At 36.6% G+C, this 21,602-nt stretch overlaps 1 protein-coding gene across 1 annotated transcript; it reads left to right on the forward strand.

Moving 5' to 3' along the window:
• The first annotated feature begins 1,225 nt into the window (after nt 1–1,225).
• Nucleotides 1,226–21,526, forward strand: LOC306868569 (uncharacterized protein). Its single transcript, XM_079414818.1, has 18 exons — nt 1,226–1,317; nt 1,938–2,076; nt 2,559–2,684; nt 3,182–3,369; nt 5,152–5,235; nt 6,025–6,155; nt 9,006–9,097; nt 9,888–10,045; nt 11,381–11,513; nt 12,209–12,321; nt 12,537–12,730; nt 12,841–12,963; nt 13,049–13,194; nt 14,877–17,828; nt 18,342–18,412; nt 19,594–19,716; nt 19,811–19,939; nt 20,166–21,526. Exons 2-18 carry the CDS (start codon nt 1,983–1,985, stop codon nt 20,322–20,324), a joined length of 5,016 nt encoding a protein of 1,671 aa, XP_079270944.1. The 5' UTR covers nt 1,226–1,317; nt 1,938–1,982; the 3' UTR covers nt 20,325–21,526.
• Nucleotides 21,527–21,602: the final 76 nt, after the last annotated feature.

A 21,602-nucleotide genomic window follows, 5' to 3' on the forward strand; every position in this document is an offset into this window, starting at 1 on the left:
CCATCTTATTTTCATCTCAATATGCCCCATTAGGGCCTCAGACCCGTCAATGTTGTGAATTAAAATAATTTGGATCATTTTTCATGCTCACACTGCTTATCTAAATAAATTATTTAATACTGTGACTAAAATGAAAGAATAATTTAATAGGGACAACAACGCTATCAGAACTTACCAGTCAATTTAAAAAATGCATGTTGACCAGCAGGCGAAAAACAATACAGTGCAACTATATAAACAATGCTTTATGAAATCATCGTGAATGCTAATGAATTAAGCAAAAAAAAAGTAAACAGAATACCTTATTTTATTGCAAGTATAAACAATTAACTTCAACAATTGAATATAACATTGAATGACATTATAAATACTGAAATAATATAGGAAGACAATAAATAAAAATAATAAATATATAAAATAGTTTGGTCAAACGATTAATCGCGATTAATCGCATACAAAATAAAGGTTTTTGTTTGCGTAATATATGTGTGTGTTCTGTGTATATTTATTATGTAAGTATAAATGTACACACATACAGTATATATTTTCAAAATATTTACATATATTTATATTGATATAATTTATATTATAAATAAATATATTTCATATCTAACAAAAACATATTTTTCTGAAATATATACATGCATGTATACATAATAAACACACAGCACACACACATATATTATGTAAACAAAAACTTTATTTTGGATGTGATTAATCGCAATTAATCGTTTGACCGCGTAAGTACAGAGGTAGTAAATAAAAAATGACGTAACATTCAGCCGATCATTATACAGTTTCACAAATTTAGCACTTTTTTTTTTTTTGGTGTTAGTATTTTTTTGTGATATAATTAGGTAGTTAAAGTCACAGAAAAAGTCAAAGTCAAAGTTATGAATATAATATTTCCCCAACAAAATAAATACATTTCCTATATATTCTATGTTATGTTTACAATGAGAAAAATAACCAAATATATCACGCAGTTAAATTTTGACACTTCAGACCAAAAGGGGGCATTTGAAAAAAGATGATCGATTTGCGGCCCTAAATATTAATCTAGTCATGCTAAATTTGCTCGGTAACCTCACTCATTAATATTCATAAGCCCAAACCTTTACCCAAGTAGGATTCTGTCAGTTGACTACCGCCCACTTTTGGCCAATCGCAGAATTCCTATTGGGCGGAGCTCCCGTCACCTAATTAATATTCATGATATTCCCATAGTAGGATTCGTAATTTCTCCGGCCGGCAGCGTCAAAGACAAACGCCGTGTGGACTTCAAAACACAAATAATGTCTTACACAACCTTGCAGGGTAGGTACAAATACTCAAAACTATAACCTCCCTGATGATTTCAATAAATGAGACAATTACCGCCTTTAAAAGCTGCTTTGTACAGCCTGGATATGATATTTAGCAAAAACAGCTGATGAGTTAAATTTAGACTAAGGGCAAGAAACCCAGCTAGCGTGTTAGCTTTAGCCCTAGCTTTAGTACAAGTGCTCAAGGCTCAGTTTCACAAAATAAAATGACTTTTGGCTTTTTGCAATGATTATTTTTCATGTTTGCAATCCACCTCATTATAGCCTTCCTGGAGTGTGTAGTTTAAACGAAGCATGTCAGTGTTTTTATTAGCTGGCTTGGTGTTAGCCGTTAGCATCAAGTCAATAACATTGTTTCGTATAAATAAAGCATTGAGAGTTATGTGCATTGAGCCATTTGTATCAAACTGTACAAATTTAAGACCTTTATGAGGACGTTTTAACGTAAAAAATGATCTAAGGCGTTAGTTTGTGATGGTGTGTCTATTACAATTTGGCTGTTTGATGTAGCAGGTGTTTTGCTATATTATATCTATAATGATAAAGCTTGGATTATTAGGTTATTTTGATGGATTTATGCTGTATGTACACTAATGCATTTGTGCCCTACAGGTTGTTCAGTGCTGAGATATATCTAGATCAGAGCAGAGCAGAGCCATGGATGAGGAGGACAGCCAGGATGAGCTGATCAACAGGAACGTCTCCCACGGAAAAGGAAAAAGACCTGCCATGTCCATCATCTCTGATGACGGTTTGTAATCTCGCATCAATAACTGGAAGTGTTGCGTGCCCTAAATGATCTCTATACTACCCTGGAAAGCCTGATACATGAAATAATAGTCAGAAAAAGTCATGAACAGTTTATTAAGACAATTAAAAAAAAAAATGCATATGTGTGTTTTTGTATCATATTTGATACATAAAGCTTTTATGGCTCTTATGATATGATACAATATCACTAATAATATCAGAGTTATTCTTACATTTATTTGATAAAAATCAGTAAAGGTTTCACAGCAAAAACATATATCAATCACAAGCTGAAGATGGATGTTTGTACAATTTTTACTTGCTAAACTTTAACTTTTTTAAACATTTTGGGTTTATGCTTATAAGAGGCCTTAGAAATCTCTGTATGAGATGATGCAGTCAGGATTGCATAAATACATATTTTTATTCTGTTTTCTATTGTATTTTTAATGACTTCTCTTCCTGCATGTCACTGAAATTCAGAGGACAACTCAGCAGATGAGGGAGAGTCAGAGGAAGGAGAAACAGGCAGCGAGGAAGATGATGACGATCAAGAGGAAGTGCATGATGGAGAGGAGGAGGAGGAAGAAGATGAGGATGAAAGTGAAGGTAAGATGACTTTTATTGACATTTTTATCGTTGTCAAGTTTAGTTAATTATATGAACAAATTTAAATTTTAAAAGTTTTTTTACTTTTAAAGCCACCTTTTCTATTATCTATTTAATGATTTAAACATCTGCCAGAATAATAATATCTTAATATTAATGATCTTCTTAAGGCCTTTTATCACCGCTTAATGTTAAGCTCATGATACAATCTAAACAGACAGTTCATGTGTTTTTATGCAATATTGCAGTGTTTAAAATAAATGATCTATGTTCTCATCATTATTTATTTAAGGTGTTTTCAACTGTAAATTTTATTATGAAAATAAATACTAAAATGCATATCTAACCACATGAATACAATATTATATCAGTCTTATAAAAGTGTTTTCCAGTGGTGTGTTTGCATTTGCCCTAAAATATACATATTGTAACACTAATAACACCATCCTCAAACAAGCACGGGAGGGAAAACAGTGTTGTTGTGTGTGTATCTTCAGATGAGGACTCTGGGAAGGTGCTGGAAGGAGCTGTTGGGAGTGCTGCTGTGGATGCAGCGGGTCTGAGCTCAGACGAGGACTCGGAGAAATGCCCCATCTGCCTGAACTCATTCCATGAGCAGCCCGTGGCCACGCCGGAGTCCTGCGAACACTACTTCTGTCTGGACTGCATCCTCGAGTGGTCAAATGTAAGACTGATGGGCTTCATCCATTTACATCACTCATGCATAAAGTTCTTGTCCATATTTGGTAGGGATGTGACGAGATCTCGTGGTACGACATCTCGCGAGATCTGTCTGGTTTCGTGAGAACGTGAAAATATCCTCTCAAAACATTTAGCAGTGTTTACATTAGAGCTGCACCATTAGTCATTAAAAAATTGCGATCTTGCTTCAAACACCCACACGATTTTATTCCTGAATGACAACGATTCATCTATGTCTATTACGACTCTTTTACATCGCGAGTGTCAGTGGATCGTTTTGTCGCTGCCCATGTTAATGACTCAGAGGGTCGGCCATCATCACTCTTCCGATGTGAATACTGTCGTTCACTGATATGGGTGGCGACAAAACACGCGCTGCTCACACTAACAACTCCAGTAACACTTGTTTCACATCGTAAGCGTCTTAAAGACATCTGCAGTGATGCTGCTGCTGATCCAGAAAGAGCAACACAAACAGTCTTTTCAACCACACATCATTATTTCTGTTACAGACATTTAAATAACAGAAGTAGGCCTACAGGGATAAAAGTTTATAGTTTGGATATAAACCGTTATTGTCTACAGTAGCGATCAAAATGAAAGTATTTTTAAGTACACTTATCTTCTGCCAGGAGGTGGCGACAACCCCTTTAAAAAATGTATTTGACATTGAATCATTCATTCAGGAGATTCCAATAGAGAAACAAGCCTTTATGAGATACCGACTCCTTCATGGAATTTTTATTATTTTGTTCAAATTAATGTATATTTTTTTAAAAGACTTAAGCGATAAACATTTTGTCAGAACCACTAGTAAATTGTTATTTTGTTTAGTTTTCTATTTTTTTTTAGAATCGTGATCTGCAGTTTATTTAAAAAAAACTGTGATTCATGATTTATCCAGAATCGTGCAGCTCTGGTTTACATGTTGTTTATTACTGCATATAATTAATTAAAATAGAAGTTTAATTTCATAAAGTACAAGTTGATTTCAAAATGCACCTACATCTGCATTTTGTGTTTTTCAGTTGAATAAAAGACTAAAAGGACTTTAAAGGATTTTAAAAAAAAAGTCTAAAAATCTCGTCTCATAGGATAAGTGTCTCGTCACACCCCTAATATTTGGCCATTGATTCTTTTCAGATATTCAGATTATTCATATGCAGCTACAGGTAGCTGATGCAGGAGTGTTCATAAAAGTGTTATTTTAGTATCGAAACAATGATACTATTATAGTTCTATATTTTCCATTTGGATTTTTATTGTAGCTAAATTTTAGTAATTTTTTTTTTTATTAATTTTTTCAAACAATTAATCGCGATTAATCGCATCTAAAATAAGATTTTGTTTACATAATATGTGTGTGTACTGTGTAAATACAAATTAAATATTATATTTTTATATTAAATATATTTATATATAATTTAAATATGTAAATATTTTTAAAAAATATACTGTTAGTGTGTTTTTATATATACATAATAAATATACACAGTACATACACATATTATGTAAACAAAAACTTTTATTTTGGATGCGATTAATCGCGATTAATCGTTTGACAGAACTAGAAAATGAGAAATGTTTCCTTGGCAAATAGCTGAAATAAAAACAAAGAAATAATAATAATAATAAAAAAGTTTTTTTGTTTTATTTCAGTTAAAGTTTATTTCAAGTATTTTTTTTTTTAATTATGGTTTTGGTTTTAGTTAACTGTAGCACTGGTTCATAAACATTAATGTCATGTTTTTTTTTTTCTTCTCAGAATGCCAACTCTTGTCCTGTGGACCGGATAGTCTTCAATAACATTCTCCTGAGAAAGTGCTACGGCGGGAAAGTTCAAAAAACAGTGAGTCGCATAAAGCAATCCTTACATCGGGATTGTTGCACATAAAAGGGTTTGTTCACACCAAGAACAATAACTATAAAGATAACTATATAATAGCTATTGGCTGTTATGTTTTTCTAACGATATTGATCCTGTGTGTCGTTATTGTAATAGCTGTGGCGTGAAGCCTTTTAAAAGATAATTGTAAAAGACTGCATTTAAGAGTTGAACACATGAACAACACGGTGTCATAATTAAAAAGAGTGGAAAAACTCAAGGGTGCATCTCATTGAGAAAACATGCCTTAGTTGACAATAAATTTGTTGAAATGGATGAAATTACGATTTTAAATCCACTATAAACAAAGTGTTGCAATTACGATAAAATATGTTTATCAATTATAATAAATCATCACAATTTTTTTTATATCACCTTTAATAAATTAATAAAAAAATGTAAAAAGCAAAAACACACCTGATGCACATGACATCCTGTAATGTCACACATTCAAGTCGGAAACACAACAGTAGTCTAAACAAAATAAAAGAAATATATTGTGAACTATGAACCCAAATAATTACATCTGAATACATTTAAATCTGAAAAACATTTGTCACTTACTTATACATTGTAGCAACAACTAAATATCTAAGTTGAGTAATTATTAGTAAACATTTCGCTACAGACTTGCTCGCTGATCTCTATAGAATATATATATAGATACTAGTTATAATATTCAGTATTTCCACTATATATATATCTTGGAGGACACATTGAACGCACCTTAATATCAGCTTTGTGTTTGCTTAGATTGCAGTGAAGAAGCCTGTAAAACCTGGGGAGGAGCAGGTGGATGTGGACTTGGATCAGACCAGCTGTGAGGTTTGCGGGGGTCGAGACCGTGAAGATCGTCTCCTGCTGTGCGATGGATGTGACGCTGGGTAAGAAGTGTATGGCAAACACTCAAATACGACAGAGTTCAGCTCCAACACACCTGCCTGGAAGCTTCTAGTGAGCCTGAAAACATTGATTAGCTGGTTCAGGTGTGTTTAACCCTCAAAAACCGAGACAGCCGCCCACGGCTAAGAATAACTATCGTTCTTAAATGTTTAATAACTTTTAAACCGCTAATCCTATCTGAATGCTTTAAAAAGTGTCGTAAAGCAGAGATTCTCCGCTTTTCGGAAATATTAGTCTCAGTTGGATATTCAGAGGCTCCGTAGCTTACGTGATTACGTCATCACCAGAAGAAACCAATGCATTTCGTCCCGCTGAACCAAACAGAAACGATGGTTGACGCTTAGTCCTACACCCACACAGGACAATTTTTTCACAACTTGCTGCAATGTTTGTGTTGTTTTGTTTGTTTTTTTCTGGAAGAAAGTTATTTATTTTATTTTTTTTTACTGGATTTTGTTATTATGTAACACGGTTTCCATTTTCTTTACTCCCTAAATGTTTCTTTTTTGATACATCTATATTGTTGGTAAAGTAAATCGACCTATTTTTTACTGAAAAGCACCTATAACAATATTGTAATAAATGGCTATAACTTGCTTCGGGAAAGTTATATGTAGACAAAATTTTATTTGGAAGTGTAAAACACACAGATACAACTTTTTAAAGAAAGAAATCCAAACTTCAGGTGTTTCTCTTTGAGTACACAGTAAAAAAAAAAAAAAAAAAAACACCCAATTATTGCCTTATAATTCTGGAAATTTGTTCATCCTTAGAGAAAACAAAGGGAAAATTGGGACTTTAAATTAGTTAGACTGAAACTTCAAGTTCTCCTGTTTATAATGATATATGACTGCTAGAATAGGTCTGAAAAATTTAAGAAAAGTACAGGCGTGTCAGGTGCCCCAAAAATGTTCTAGGGTTAATTGGGTCTGGACTGAGGAGCCAAACTCTGCTGGAAAGTTGGGGTACCTTAAGCCCGAAACACACTGCACAATTTTCGGCTGTCCCCGACAAAAGACTGGCATCGTGAAGCAATCGCAGCGATTTCTGATTGGCCACAATTGCTTCACGATGCCAGTCTTTTGTCTGGGACAGCCGAAAATCGTGCAGTGTGTTTCGAGCTTTATGGGGTGGGTGCAAATGTGCAAAGTTCATTAATGATTTCATAAAAATGAGACATGTAGCTCATTTAAAATCAGACTGGACATGAAATATAAAAAATAGCTGATGGGTTCAATTTAAACTATGGATAATAAATGCAGCTAACATATTAGTTTTAATGCTTAAGTCTCAATTTCCCAAAATAAAATGTCTTTTGGAGTTTTGCATTGATCTTTTTTTTTTTTTATCCACTTCATAACTTTCCTGGAGCTGGTTGAGTGTTTTTATTAGCTATCACAGGGTTCCTAAAATCTTACCCTGGAGGTCCAATCTGCTGCTGAGTTTAGCTCCAACCCTGATCAAACTGTGATTTTCTAATGATCTTAAAGACTCTGATTAGCATACTCAGGTGTGTTTGATTAGGGTTAGAGCTAAACTCTGCAGGAATGGTCCAGATTTGAGGACCCCTGAGCTATCAGGTCAGTAACATTGACTTAAATCTGTTAGTACAGGAGCTGTCTTGCCAAAAATTGTCATAATGGTTGAAATGCAACACAGCTGAACCATATATATTGTGTATGTGTGCTTGGAAAGGTTTAAAAGTTGCTTCAATTGGTTTTTGGTTGCTAATAAAGCCAATCCTCGATTGGGCCTTGTTCAAATCCCATGACATAAGTGTAGGAGTTTTAAACCTATTATACATATACAAATGGAATCAGTCTTCCTCGGTAATCTACATAAAATGATTAAATGATAAATATCTAGTGATCACAAATGACTATAATTGGTCCATCTTGACCTGTGCTGGGAAAAATTACAGGTATCAGGTGTGAACTGCTTATTTGTGGTACTTCAGCGACGATTTGGACACTAACTTTAATAGACACTGAATTGAAAGATATAGTATCGATTAGAGAATTATGATTTAGAATAGAGATGTCAGTTTTCAGGAATTTGCACAATTGTTGATCATTAAAATCTGTTTTCTAAATGTCAGCAATAAGATCAAGAAGAGTGTGTTTTCTTTTTTTGACATTAAAATTCTTAATGAAAATGCCGTAACTCAGTCTTCTGGTGATGTATGCTGGACCTCTGCAATCATTTTGTGTACTTAAGCATTATATAAGCATACACGGGTGCACATAACTTTTTCAGCCTGGTTCTCATAAGAGCACCTGGAGATTTGGTTTGGTCCTCACACTGCACATAGTGTAACCCAATAAATATAGAAAATTTGTTAATAATAGTGATGATAATATTATTGCACTTTATTTAGTTTAAAAAAAAAATTAAAATAAAAGTGTGCTATTTTAAAATAAAAGGGAATATTAAATAAAAATACAATTATTTTATTGTAAACTTAAAAATAAAATGCTAATATTTGCTTTTTTGTTAATTTTTTCATAATTTTCAAAGTTAAAATCAGCAAGCTTGGTGGGTTTAGCGCTGCCGATTGAAGAACGTCAGTGAATTAAATGTCACAGTTTTGCATTGTGCTTTGAAAACTTCAGTGGATAGCCTAGATTTACACTTTTAGTTCGAATAGAAAACTATACAATATTATAGTTTGTCGATCTAAAATGTTAAGTGTGCATTAACAGCTGTCAACTATGTCGGTGTGCAAATGAGCGGTCTGAACATATTTACACAGCGCATTTTTTATTTTGGTCACGTGCGTACCGTTATGTGCACCCCTGATTATATATCATTTTGTGTTTTTGTAATGGCAGGTACCACATGGAATGCCTCACACCGCCGTTGGACGCTGTACCTGTAGAGGAATGGTTCTGCCCAGAGTGCATCGCCAACAACCGCACATCAGGTCATCTTTCATTTCTCAAACCATTCATTACATTAACAAATGTTAATGTAATAACGGGCTGTCAACTCAAATTTCGAATATTTGTCGAATTCTAAATAAAAATCCACATTCGAATGCAAAAACGCTGCATTTGAATTTTAGATGTGCATCAAGCAGCTTTATCAGTGGCACACTGCACACAGTGGAGATGTGATTACGCTGTAGGTGTTATTGCTTTTGTTAGCCTTTCCATCTGAACCCACTAGATTCAGCACTGCTCATTCAACATATTGTGGAAAAAGAGAACATCAATGCGGAGATCATCTACGGCAAAACTGAAACCAAGCCGTTAGCACAGAACGCATATTTATCGCATTTTCAAGTTCAGTTTAAAAGATAATAAATAAGTGTTTAGACTTGATGGCGTTTTTTTTCCCATCCCACTTCATCTCATGTTTTTAAATGAAAAAAGTAAAGTCCTTTTGTATTAAACTATACATACATACATGCATGCAAATTGATTAATTATATTTGGTTTCTAAACATTATTTTAAACATTATGCACTTTTGTCAAAGATAGCAGTGTTATTTTATTGCTTTGAATAAACGTGCATTAGTAATATTTTGCTCGATGTGGCCTAAGGAGAGAAGCCAAAACCTTTTTTCCCCCCTAACTGAAATTATGCCTTTTAAATTTGAACATAATTTGAATATTGATAATAGGCTAAGTACAAAATTCAAATTTAGTTTTGACAGCCCTATTATGTGTTGTTCTAATAACCATGTTTTTCCTGCTAATATCTTGTATTAGGTTCTGAACAAATCAGTGAGGACGAGAGCAGCTCTCTGCCCACCACCAGCCGCCCCCGGTCCAGACCCACCCGCGCCATCGCACGCACCCAGCACAGCGAACGAGTTCGGGCCAACGTCAACAGACGCCGCATCACACAGGCACGCACTGCAGCACAGGTTTGCATGATGCTTTCGCTTTGCTATCTAATCACAAGTGTGTAACAGTGTCTTGACTGATGTGCCGCTGGGCTGAGATTGGTGTGTCACTGAGATGATGAATCCGGTCTAACCGATGTTTGTTTTGTTCAAATACAAGTAAATGTGATAATAAAATGCTAGAACAAGTATGAACATATATTGTAACTATTAAGGTCTTTTTGGACAGAGTCTGAAATCTCATCTGAAATTTTCGCACGTTAAAAATATAAATACGACCTCGCATTGTGCCAGTCACGTTTAGACACTGCCAGAGGTGGGTAGTAACGAGTTACATTTACTTGAGTACATTTTTTGGGTAACTAATACTTTTAGAGTATATTTAAAAATGGGTACTTTTACTCAAGTGCAGTTTTAGTAAAAAAAAACGGTACTTTTACTTCGTTACTGTGGGCGACGCTCCTCTCGTTACTTTATCTTAATGCAATACAAGTTAAAAATCCTTCAATTTATTCCAAACGCGCCGTCTACTTTTTTCTGGGCAATGAGTGATGCCCGTTCGCGAATGATTAATTATTTTGAGTCAATTCTGTTCGAAGGCTTGATCAAACCAGTGAATCGGTTCGTGAATCAGTTTGAATGAGTCGTTCAGTTCCCTGCCGCACGCGCCGAGTCGTCTTAAGCGGTTCTCACTCAGAGTTGTAACAGAAAGAGAGTTGAAGACGTGGCTTTGGAACTACAGTCAGTTGAAAGCAAATTTTGCAAAGGCTACGGTTTGCTAGCTATGAAGATCTTTATTAGATGAACACTGCGTGTACTGTCGGTTACACAGGTAAAGATTCGATTACAGCACATGATACCATGACATTACCAGTTTTATATATATATATATATATATATATATATATATATATATATATATATATATATATATATATATATATATAGACTATATTCAGTAAATGATCCAAAGTAACTAGTAACTAAAAAGTGGAGTAGTTTTTTTATCCGATACTTTTTTACTCTTACTCAAGTAACTATTCAGAATATTACTTTTACTTGAGTAAATATTTCTTCAAGTACTTTTACTTGAGTACAGGTTTTGGGTACTCTACCCACCTCTGGACACTGCTTCTGATTTCCTGCATTTTGGCATCTGTAGCAAGCATTTTGATAGGAAAGGATGACGAATACGGAAGAAAAAAAAACGCATACGAAAATTTCGGACTCCGTGTGCAAGGACCTTTACTTTTGCTCATACTTGGGTTTAGTGAGTGTACTTTGGGAATGTTTTGTGCAGTACTGCTTTAGATATGAGCTAATGTGTGTTTGATTTTGTGTGGTATTGTGTTTTAGCTCGCTCCCAGATATATGATCCAGTCCACATGGTTGGATGAGACCATCAATGCAGTAGTGGCTGGACTCAACACGGCTGTTTATGTGCGAGACTTGACCCCTCGCTCCAAATCCCGCCGGAGGAGAAAGACAGGTGAGACAGATTTGTTCTGGCTGATCTTATCTATCACACATGGTCTGAATGTATGAAATCTGAAAAATACTTCAGAATCTGAAAAAAGGGGGGTTTAAATGGTTTTTTAATTGGATCAAAATATATTGTATAACATTACTACAATTTCGAAGAACTATTTTCTGTTTTAATATATTGTAAAATGTAAGTTATTGCTGTGATCAAATCTGAATTTTCATTACTCCAGTTTTCAGTGTCACATGATCCTTCAGAAACATTTCTGATTATTAGGGCTGTCAAAAAACATAGAATTTTGAATATTCGTCGAATTTAAAATAAAAATCCACATTCTAATGTAAAAACGCTGCAATCAAATTTTAGATGTGCGTCAGGCAGCCTTATATGTGGCACACAAGATGCGATGACGATGTAGGTGTTGTTGCATTTTAATGCTTTTTTTAGCCTATCCAGTTGAACCCACTGCTCATTCAAAATATTGCAGAAAAAGAGAGCATCAATGCGGGGAATATGTTGTTTACCTAAAACTGGAACCAAGCCGTTCACACAGAACCCATATTATCGCATTTTCTGTAGGGACATCTTTCACCGTTGCACTCGCGTCTTTTAGATTTCATTAACCTGGTTGTTCAGTTGGGTGTGCTTCTGTCTGTTGTTTCTGTCTGATCTGAATGGGATTCTCTTACTTGTTCATGCAGTTAAAAGAAGGAAAACCAAAAGCAAATCCTCAGCAACCTCAGGGGGAAAAACAAACATGGGAGTCAAGAGACGGAAACGCAAAGTGAGGAAGTCAAAATCAAGAAGAAAACTGGTGAGCTCTCAGCAGATGTATAACAACTACAATTTGAATTGATGTTTTATTGATGCTTATGTAGCCTGTGGTTTTCTACGTCATTGTTGAAAGCTCTTATATAAATGTTTTGCCGACAGAAAGTTTTGCCTTACCTTCTCCATGCAAGAGGACATGAAAGTTTGTAGTTAAATGTTTGTCATAAAAGTGTGTTTTCTATCTTTTTGCCCTTTCAGGTCCTAAAGAGAGAAACCAATCCCAGAGGTCGTATTGCACGGAGTTTAGGCATTAAGAAGCCCAAGTCTGGCTCCATGATTCCTTCAGTTTATCGGCCTTCAGAGTACAGTTTAGGAAGTATGCGTGCAGAAATCGGAGCAGCCTCCCTCTCTGTGTATGGAGATCCCTTTGACCTGGACCCCTTTGATGATAGGTGAAGTTTTATTAAGTGTACAATGATGGTCATCTCATTAACAATTTATATTTGTTAACTATTTTTAACAAGTGAGTGGTTAACTTAGTTTTTTGGATTTATCTTTTTAGGGAGGACGAGATTCAAGTTCCAACGCCAGCCTCTGTTTTGGATGCTAAACGCCGTGGCCTCTCCCGTTCTGCCTTGCAATCCCATCAGCCTGTGGCTAGACCCATATCTGCTGGACTCTCCAGGTACTCAGAACTCATAACTCCCAACTCATAATGAAAATAAGTTTGAGTTTTGGATAGGTGATCCTAGTTGTGTGCTGGTTTCCAGGGGAGGTGTGAGTGTCCCACAGGGGGCAGAGGAAGCCCCTGTATCAGATCTGCTGGGTAGCATCCTCAGTGGTCAAAGCATGCTCCTCATGGACAGTTCAGACGTGGTCATCAACAGAGACGGTTCCCTCAAAGCAAACAAACCCGGTAAGTCATGCCTTGGACATTTTTATATCAACTCGTTGCTATTGGTAAGCAGGAGAGTTTTTCCTCAGTTGGGGTTGTATGCTATACAGGTACTAAAATGAGATACGACCTTATTATTTCACCCGTTTATATGACATTGTGGCATTTGTGCAGTAAGCCTTAGCTGTTAAGTATTGAAAAGAGAACTTTCATTTTGACTATTTACTAAAATGTGTGTGTGTGTGTGTGTGTGTGTATATATGTATATATGTAATTTATATATACACACACACACAGCCTGCGTGAGAAAGCAAAACCATGACGGAGGCAGAGAATCAAACCTCTTCCAGAATTCTTTCTGCACCTTCATGTTTAACTTTTAAATCCCAACTGCCAGGAAAACATGATTAAACATTACTAAAACGGTATGCGAAGTAACATTGCACTTTATTTTATTTCAGAAAGTATTTTTTTCTGCACGTTTTGTTGAACATTTGACTATTATATTCATGTGCAAGTTCAGGGTTTTGGTACTTTAAAGTTTCATGGTTCAAGGTACTTTAAATATACACTGTGTATGCTCCTGAAATAAAAGTTTAGAAACATGTGATGCATTGTTTTTGTTAATGACTCATCATCTACAGTCTCTTTTAAGGGTATAATCAACTATTTTCCATTGTCTACTCTTTAATAAGCAAACAAAAATCATTATAAATTGTAATATCGAATCACAATAGTAACTGCTAAGATGTTTTTTTTTTTTTTTTTATTGTGACAGTCTATATATTAAGTGTATCATTCAACTTTTTCCCATGGTCAAGAGTTAAAAACTAAAATCGCAACGTATAGCAATATCGAATCGCAATACATATTGTATCGGCACCCAAGTATCGTGATAGTATCGAATCGGGAGGTAGGTGTATCGTCCCATCTCTTATTTATTAAATAAATAAATATATATATATATATATATATATATATATATATATATATATATATATATATATATATATATATTTATTATGCATACTTGCAGAATCAATAAATTATTTAAAGTTATTTTTACTCATCAAGTTCTGTTTATTTTTAATTTTCTAATTATTTCCATTTGTTTTGTAAATGTTATGTAAAGGAAAAAATGGAGTTGCAGCAATTGCTATGTATGTGTTATTTACATTTTAGTTATCTTTAAATAGCATGATATCATTTTTATCTGCTATCAACTTTCTCAAATATTGGCATTGGCCATCATAAAATCATATTGGTTGACCTCTGAATAACAGTTATATATGATTATATATGAGCTATTAGGTGGTGGTTAGTGGAAATTGTGACTGTTGATAACTGTTATTTTGCACAATGAATCTCAAACTTTGAATTAAGTATTCCCCTATTTATTTGCAGTGTCAATCTATTTATCCCAAAACATCAAATAAACCTGGAAAGTGTTTTGAATAAACACATAAATCTAAGACTAACAACTATAAACAGAGTATATAACAGTCATGCACAATGTTCTCCATGATTCACCTTTGATCTATAATGGATGCATCATTAGTATTTTTTTTATTTGCAGTCACACACATAAGCCAAACCTCTGTTATCTTCCTAAATGCATCTGTTTTGATGGTTTTAGCAATAGTAACTTGATGTTGCATGTTTGTCATCCTTTCAAAAAGAAAATGTTTATTTGTTCCTTTCAGTGTCCCTGTCCTTGCCAAACACTACCCCTAGAGGTTCAAGCTCAGGGGAAACAGGAGACATCCCAAACTCAGAAACAAGTCTCATTCAACCCTCTGGAGGGGCTGGTCCTTCCTCCAGCCCATTGAGGAGGTCCCCACCAGCACACAGATCTCCTGGGTCCTGTTCCACACCACAGAATCCCACATCTCCACCCATACACTCTCCTCATCTTCCTCACTCTCACCCGTCTCCCTTGGGACATTCCCGATTGCATCCGGCAGCTCTTCATAGGCTTGGCACCCTAAACTCACCTAGACCTGGGAATAGTCACTTGAGCACCAATGGGATTAGAAGTCAACCCCTCTCAAGGGTGCCAAATGGCCCTTCTGACTCTCCCCATCAAGACAAGGATGGTGCTGTCCGACAGCCACCTGTCAAAAAGCCACCTCCTAAACCTGTGTGGGTGGATGTTTCTGTATTGCCAAGAATACCAAAAATTAAAAGGGACAGTACCTCCAGTGCTAATAGTAGCAGTGGCAGCAGTAGCAGTACTTTGCCTGGGTCTTCAGCGAACAGCTTAGCAGGCAATACAGGTAGGGAATGTACCGTTGACCAACAAGGTACAGGTGCGAGTCAGCAAAACAGGACGGTGGATGCTCAGAGGCAAAGAGCAGACAGGACTGGTGCGTCATCTTCATTTTCTAGCTCTTTCACCTCTACTACATCTTTTAGTGCCTCTTCAAACTCACGCCCCTCCTCTTCTTCCGTCAGTTTCCGTATAAATGCTAGTGGAAACCCCTGGCAAGCTCGGCGACTTCCTGCATCAGGAGGGACTGGTGGTGATGAGGAATCAAAGAGAAATAATAAAAGTAAACAGATGCTGTTGTCTTTAAGAGCAAAAGCCAAAGAGGTGAAGAGTGAGGTCTATGATCCCTTTAACCCTACAGGGTCTGATTCCTCTGATAATGAACCAGAAAATGAGGGTCCTGATGTCGGCGTCCAACATGCTGCACCTTGGGTGCCAATTGGAGCCAATGAGGATGCCTGTCATCCAATCAAATCTGAGCCTCTGGATGTACACTCGGATACAGAGAGAGGCTTGGAAATGTGTGCAGAAGTTAAAACGGAGCCAGAATCTTTGTGGGACAGACCGTGCAAAGAATCTCCACATCATCCAGATACCATGCCCAGTCCATCTCCCTCAGGAGGTCCTGCTTTGGATTCTACTAGATGTGAAGCAGGCGTGGATACTGGAAGTGGTGGAACTCCAGGAAGCCCTTTTCAGAAAACTGAAGAGCACTCCAGATCAAGCTCGTCATGCAGTGAAAAAAATGTTAAGGTGGAGGTGAAGTCTGAACCTGAGACCGGACCTCCACCAATCAGGCCCCAATCAAAGTCACTAGAAGAGTCTCTAGCCAATCTACAGCAAGCTTCTAAAGGAAATGGGGTGTGTAAAGAGCTGCCTTCAGTTAGTGGTGCTTTTAATTCTTCTAACACCGCTAAGGACAAGGAGGAAAGACCTCACAAGGCCAAGTCCAAGGATAGGAAGCGGTCACCATCAAACTCGCAAAGCCTTTCATCTAAAGACTCCCATAAAAAGAAACACTCAAAGTTAAAAGAAAAGAGGAGGTCAAGGTCAAGGGATCGGCTGAGATCCCGTTCGAAATCAAAAGAGAGGCAGCATTCCCGCTCCAGATCGAAAGAGAGGCGATGTCCACGATCAAGAGACCGGAGGTGTTCCTCGAGTTCCAGCAGTAGAGAAAGGAAGACGAGCAGGAGAAGAGCTAGTCGTGAGAGGAATGACAACCGAGGGAGAGAAAGGAAGAGGTCAAAAGAAAGAAGGTGCTCCCAATCTCGTTCGTTTTCTAGATCAAGATCCAGAGAAAGGAGGAGAACATCAAAGGATCAGGGTGAGAATAGGCTAAGGAGGCAGAAGTCAAGATCAACATCTAGGGAGCGTAAACGGCGGTATGATCGATCCGAGATCTCTCGCCGTACAGAAAAGAGTTCCCATAAGTCTACAGAGCCCATGTCCACTGAATTACATGAGCCTGCTCTTAGTGCAAAGAAGATTACAACACCTGTGAAGACAGAGAGAGATACAAGACCACATGAGTGTGGGATAACTGTTGTATTACCATCAGTTAAAGTTGAGACCACACCTCATGGACTTGGATCATCAAGACATGATGACCCAACCAGAACGCTTCAAGAAAGCAAGGATGATGTTTCACTTGAGCTGCTTAATGAAATGAAATGGGAGGAACCTTGGCCCACTGGTTTTGTCAAGGAGTGGAAAGACATCAAAAAGGAGGAGGAAGTCTGTCTCAACTTGTGTGAAGAATTAAATGGCATTAAAGAGATGAAGAAAGAAGAAGTGGCATCTTTTGACATCTTCAGCATGGAATCACCAAATGTTAATGAAATTAAATCAGGCAGTGCTGATTTAGAGAAGAGCCATGCTAGCTTACAAGATGAGATGAAAGGGCAAGAAATGGTTGAGCCAAAAACAATAAAAATTGAAAAAATATGGCCTGATGAAGATGATTCACCAAGCTGCAGTGACAACCTTCTCCTCATCAATTTGGATACGCCTGACATAGATGCAGTGAACTGTAAAAAGGAACCCACTGAGTCTTATCATTCGCCACCTTTTGAAGAGGACATGGAGATGTCACCTCTTCAGCCGCCAGACCCACCAATAAAACAAGAACCTGTTGTTTCCTCCGATGAAGATATCAGTGTTGATTACTTGATTGATAATTTAGACTTCATTAAGAAGGAAATGAGTGAGAGCTCTTTGGCCGACTCCGCAGAAGCTGTCGACCCCAAGTCTGCCATCCCAGATGCTCCAGCAGAGAATAAGCAAACTACCGAAACAGTTACGCCTGGTGCAAAGTCTAAATCGCAGGGAAAACGAGTTACCTGGAATTTGCAGGAACCAGTAGAACACCAGTCTGAGAAATTAAGCAGTGAGTAAAAATTTTTTTGCTGCAACTTCTTGACTTGACCCATTTAGTTTGCTCCCTATTCACACAGAGTCTGAATTTTAGATGGTTTCAATAGTTGCATTAAAGACCAGGGGTGTCCAATCCTGCTCCCGGAGGACCAATATCCTGACCTGCACAGTTCAGCTCCAACCAGATCCAACACACTTGCCTGAAAGTCTCTTGTGAATCTAAGGACCTTGATCAGCTGGTTCAGGTGTGTTTAATTAGGGTTGTAGGATAGTGGCCCTCCAGGAACAGGTTAGTACACCCTTAGTTAAACTCCAGTTGAACCCAACACAATTGTCTGGGAAGTTTAGTCTCTGGACAAATTTTTGACATTTGACGTTTAATGCTGGTTCAGGTGTGTTTAATTGGGGTTGGACCTGAACTCTGCAAGTCAGTGGCCCTTCAGGAGAAGGATTGGACACCCCTGGTCTCTAACGAACTCTGCAACTATTGAGATAATGACTAAATGTTTTCCCATGCCTTTTTTAGAACTTGCTCTCTTCAAATTAAAACTCAAGCAAGAAGGGTCGCGAAGGTTTGCTACAACCCCGCAAAATCAGGTACAGTGTCTTATAGAGAGAGATTTCCCCCACACCCCCATTTAACACAGTCAATTTTCTTAACTTTGATTTGAAATTTTGAACTTGAGGTTCACTCTTGCATGACTTTATTCTTCGGAAAGACAAGAGATATTTTGAAGACTGTTGATGTCCAATGTAGACCACACTGACTTTGATTGTGTGTTTTTTTAAAAAGGAGATACCGAAGATGATCATCGCCAATGTGCAATATGCGGATTGAAATCTAAAAGTTTTTTTTTTTTTTTTTTTCACTTGCATATTAAATATTAAAATTGATTAAAACGATAAAAAAATTGCTAATTTAGCTGATTATCTTAATATTCCATATCACCATTAGTTCATACTACAGATAACAATTTCTCCGCCAAGCGAATGTGATGAGACCTGTTTTCTGGGTTTGGTCAGGTGACATTCAATATACACCCCATCATAGTAAATAACTGCAGAATTTTCAAAACACTTTCTAATTGAAAAAACTCTTTGGGTTACATAAATTTAGCCTCATGAAAAAGCTTTTGATTTTTAATAACACAAAAATGAATGAGACTGTAATTTGAAATTTCTCCACTTTTAATAGAAATGATTTTGGATACCATTGCATATAATAATTATTGCTCGTCATATGTAGTTGCTTTGAGCAACCAGAGGGTGTCGTTGTGTCACTATTTGCATTCATAATTTGCAGCTTGCTCTCTCAAGGACGTGACGACAATGCTGATGCAATTTCTATTGTACCCATGTGATTGAAACTGAAAGCAGCCATATAAGGCTTCACTTCGGGAGAAATGAAAGTTAACATTACTCCTTGGAAACTGAATCCTCCTTTCACAAGGAGTGTCCCTGACACGAACAAGTTTATCATGATTTATGAGGGTTATGATGTCGTGTTTGTTTTCAGCAGTTGACACTGATTGTTTCTGTTATTTTGCAATCATCAGCTACATAATATAATGAATTAAAATTAAAATAAAAAATCATTCAGGTGCAACAAATCAGTGCTTGATAAATTACTGCTTCACATTCCCTTCAGCAAAGGGAAATCCCAGAGCACAGGAAGTTGAAACACTGCACAAATCTGTTGAACATTTTATGGGAATTTTCATTATCTGAGGCAGTTGGAGTGCTGTACTTCAGTATTATCATATTATTTCATATTAAAGGATAAAGCTTCATCTCAGGCTGAACCAAAACTCATGGCATCGGTCTCCAGCCTGCCTCCCCAAGATGAGTCCATCAAACCAAAATCCCACAAAGAAATTTTACACGACCCCAATCAGAAAGAGGTGACTAGAGCATGGTTACATCATATCACCATCTCATTTTTCATTGCATTGTCTTGATGTCATGAATTTGTAAACACTGATTGTCTTTCTGTAGTACATGAAGAAACTTCATATGCAAGAGCGAGCAATAGAGGAGGTCAAACTGGCCATAAAACCCTTCTACCAGAAAAGAGACATCACGAAGGACGAGTACAAAGAGATTTTGCGCAAAGCTGTTCAGAAGGTAATTGGGTGACGTTGAATGTTTTTTTTTGTGGTTGTTTTTCCATATCCACTTCCTTGTACGGCACGCTACGACCGAAGTAAACACCTGTGATGAGCACATTTACATATGCAAATACTATTTGTTTCCGTCCACTCCAGTGGCCCATTTCTTAAGTGAATTATGAAATCATTATCATGTTATGTGAAAATAACCCCATTCATATCATCTTTGTCTCATTCACAAGGTGTGTCATAGCAAGAGCGGGGAGATTAACCCGGTGAAAGTAGCCAACCTGGTCAAAGCCTATGTGGATAAATATAAACATGCAAGAAAACACAAGAAAGAGGAAACTGGGCAAATCCAACACGCAGACGTCCCGAAAGACTCCCAAACTCCAATGTGAGGCCGAGGGAAACTGCTATATGCTTTTCAGACAGTATATATATATATATAGTGATCAACAGTAGATTTGGATGTTTTTTAAATCTGTGCATTTCTATAATTACATAAGAAACTCTTAAGGGCTCACCATCTTGTCATCAGTTATAAAATTAACCTTTTTGAATGTTTGTATGTTTTCTTGTGAATGTAAAGATCATCTGGAAATGGGTTGAAAGTCTTTACGTTTGCCATTGTTCAAAACATGAATACTATGCTATTTTAAGCTGATGATCCAATGGGAAGTTTAAGTTGTCAGACAGGCTCTTGCATTGTCAGACACATGTTTGTGTATATGTATACGTCATATATACATACACAGCACCTGTGGTTCCACCATGAATAATTGACACTGGAGAGCATAGTAATTGTGGTTAATGAGAATATAAGAATTATATAGAGGATCCTCTGGGACGTTCAGTGATCTCTCAGAAAACTAAAATATCATTCTGATATCCAGTCTTTATGGAATCAATTTGGTTCTTTAAAATCTTTTCGTGTACTAATAAAGGTAAAACAGAAATACTAGTAGACCTCACCCTCATTGAAATGCTTTTGTAGCAAATAGAGAAATAATACGGTTCTCTCATGACGCACGTGAACGGCTGTAAATTACCCTTTCAGTTCAGTTGAAACTGTTTTCATTTTAAAAGATGCCAGCTGAATGCTTGCCAGTTGTTTTTCCTGATTGCCATTGTTTTCTTTCTGTTTGTGGATGACATGCTTACAAACCACATTCAGCCTATAAAATAATGAACCATTTCTTTATGCACTTCTAAAGTTTCAATGAAAAGTATTAATTAGAAAAGTTGATAGCTAAAAGTGGATTTTTTTTCTGAACCCTTTTCGCTAATTATGTCATTTCAATTGCTTGAGAAATGTTTGTAAGACTTCTGAATTGATCATGTAACTTGAGTTGCATCTCATGGTGAGGCGTGCAGAACGTCTGGCCTGTTTTCCTGTGGCAAATCGCATCGAGTTCATCTGAGAGTTGATTCATTTCCTGATTTGAGAGATTATTCTGATCTCTTAACCTGACTGAACTTTATTGTATGAATCCAAGTAGTCACAGACTACATAATTTGTGAGGTGAAGCATCCATATTGCTGTCTATGTAAATAATTTTATTAAACACTTTATTTAATAAAAACAACAAAAAATCCTTTGGCATGTTTCCTAATGGGTGTTTGTGTTAAGGTCCAAAAATGGGTGAATATTGAATGATTAATGTACAATAAATAAT

This window comes from Barbus barbus (genome assembly GCF_936440315.1).
Source record: "Barbus barbus genome assembly, chromosome: 50".
Classification (NCBI taxonomy): Eukaryota; Metazoa; Chordata; class Actinopteri; order Cypriniformes; family Cyprinidae; genus Barbus; species Barbus barbus.

What these genes read in the sequence shown, in the direction of transcription:
- LOC306868569 (XM_079414818.1), top strand. Translation starts at nt 1,983, where the DNA reads ATGGATGAGGAGGACAGCCAGGATGAGCTGATCAACAGGAACGTCTCC. An exon ending in ATATCTGCTGGACTCTCCAG is followed by an intron (nt 12,964 to 13,048) that starts GTACTCAGAACT and finishes GCTGGTTTCCAG; the next exon opens with GGGAGGTGTGAGTGTCCCAC. An exon ending in CTACAACCCCGCAAAATCAG is followed by an intron (nt 18,413 to 19,593) that starts GTACAGTGTCTT and finishes TTCATATTAAAG; the next exon opens with GATAAAGCTTCATCTCAGGC.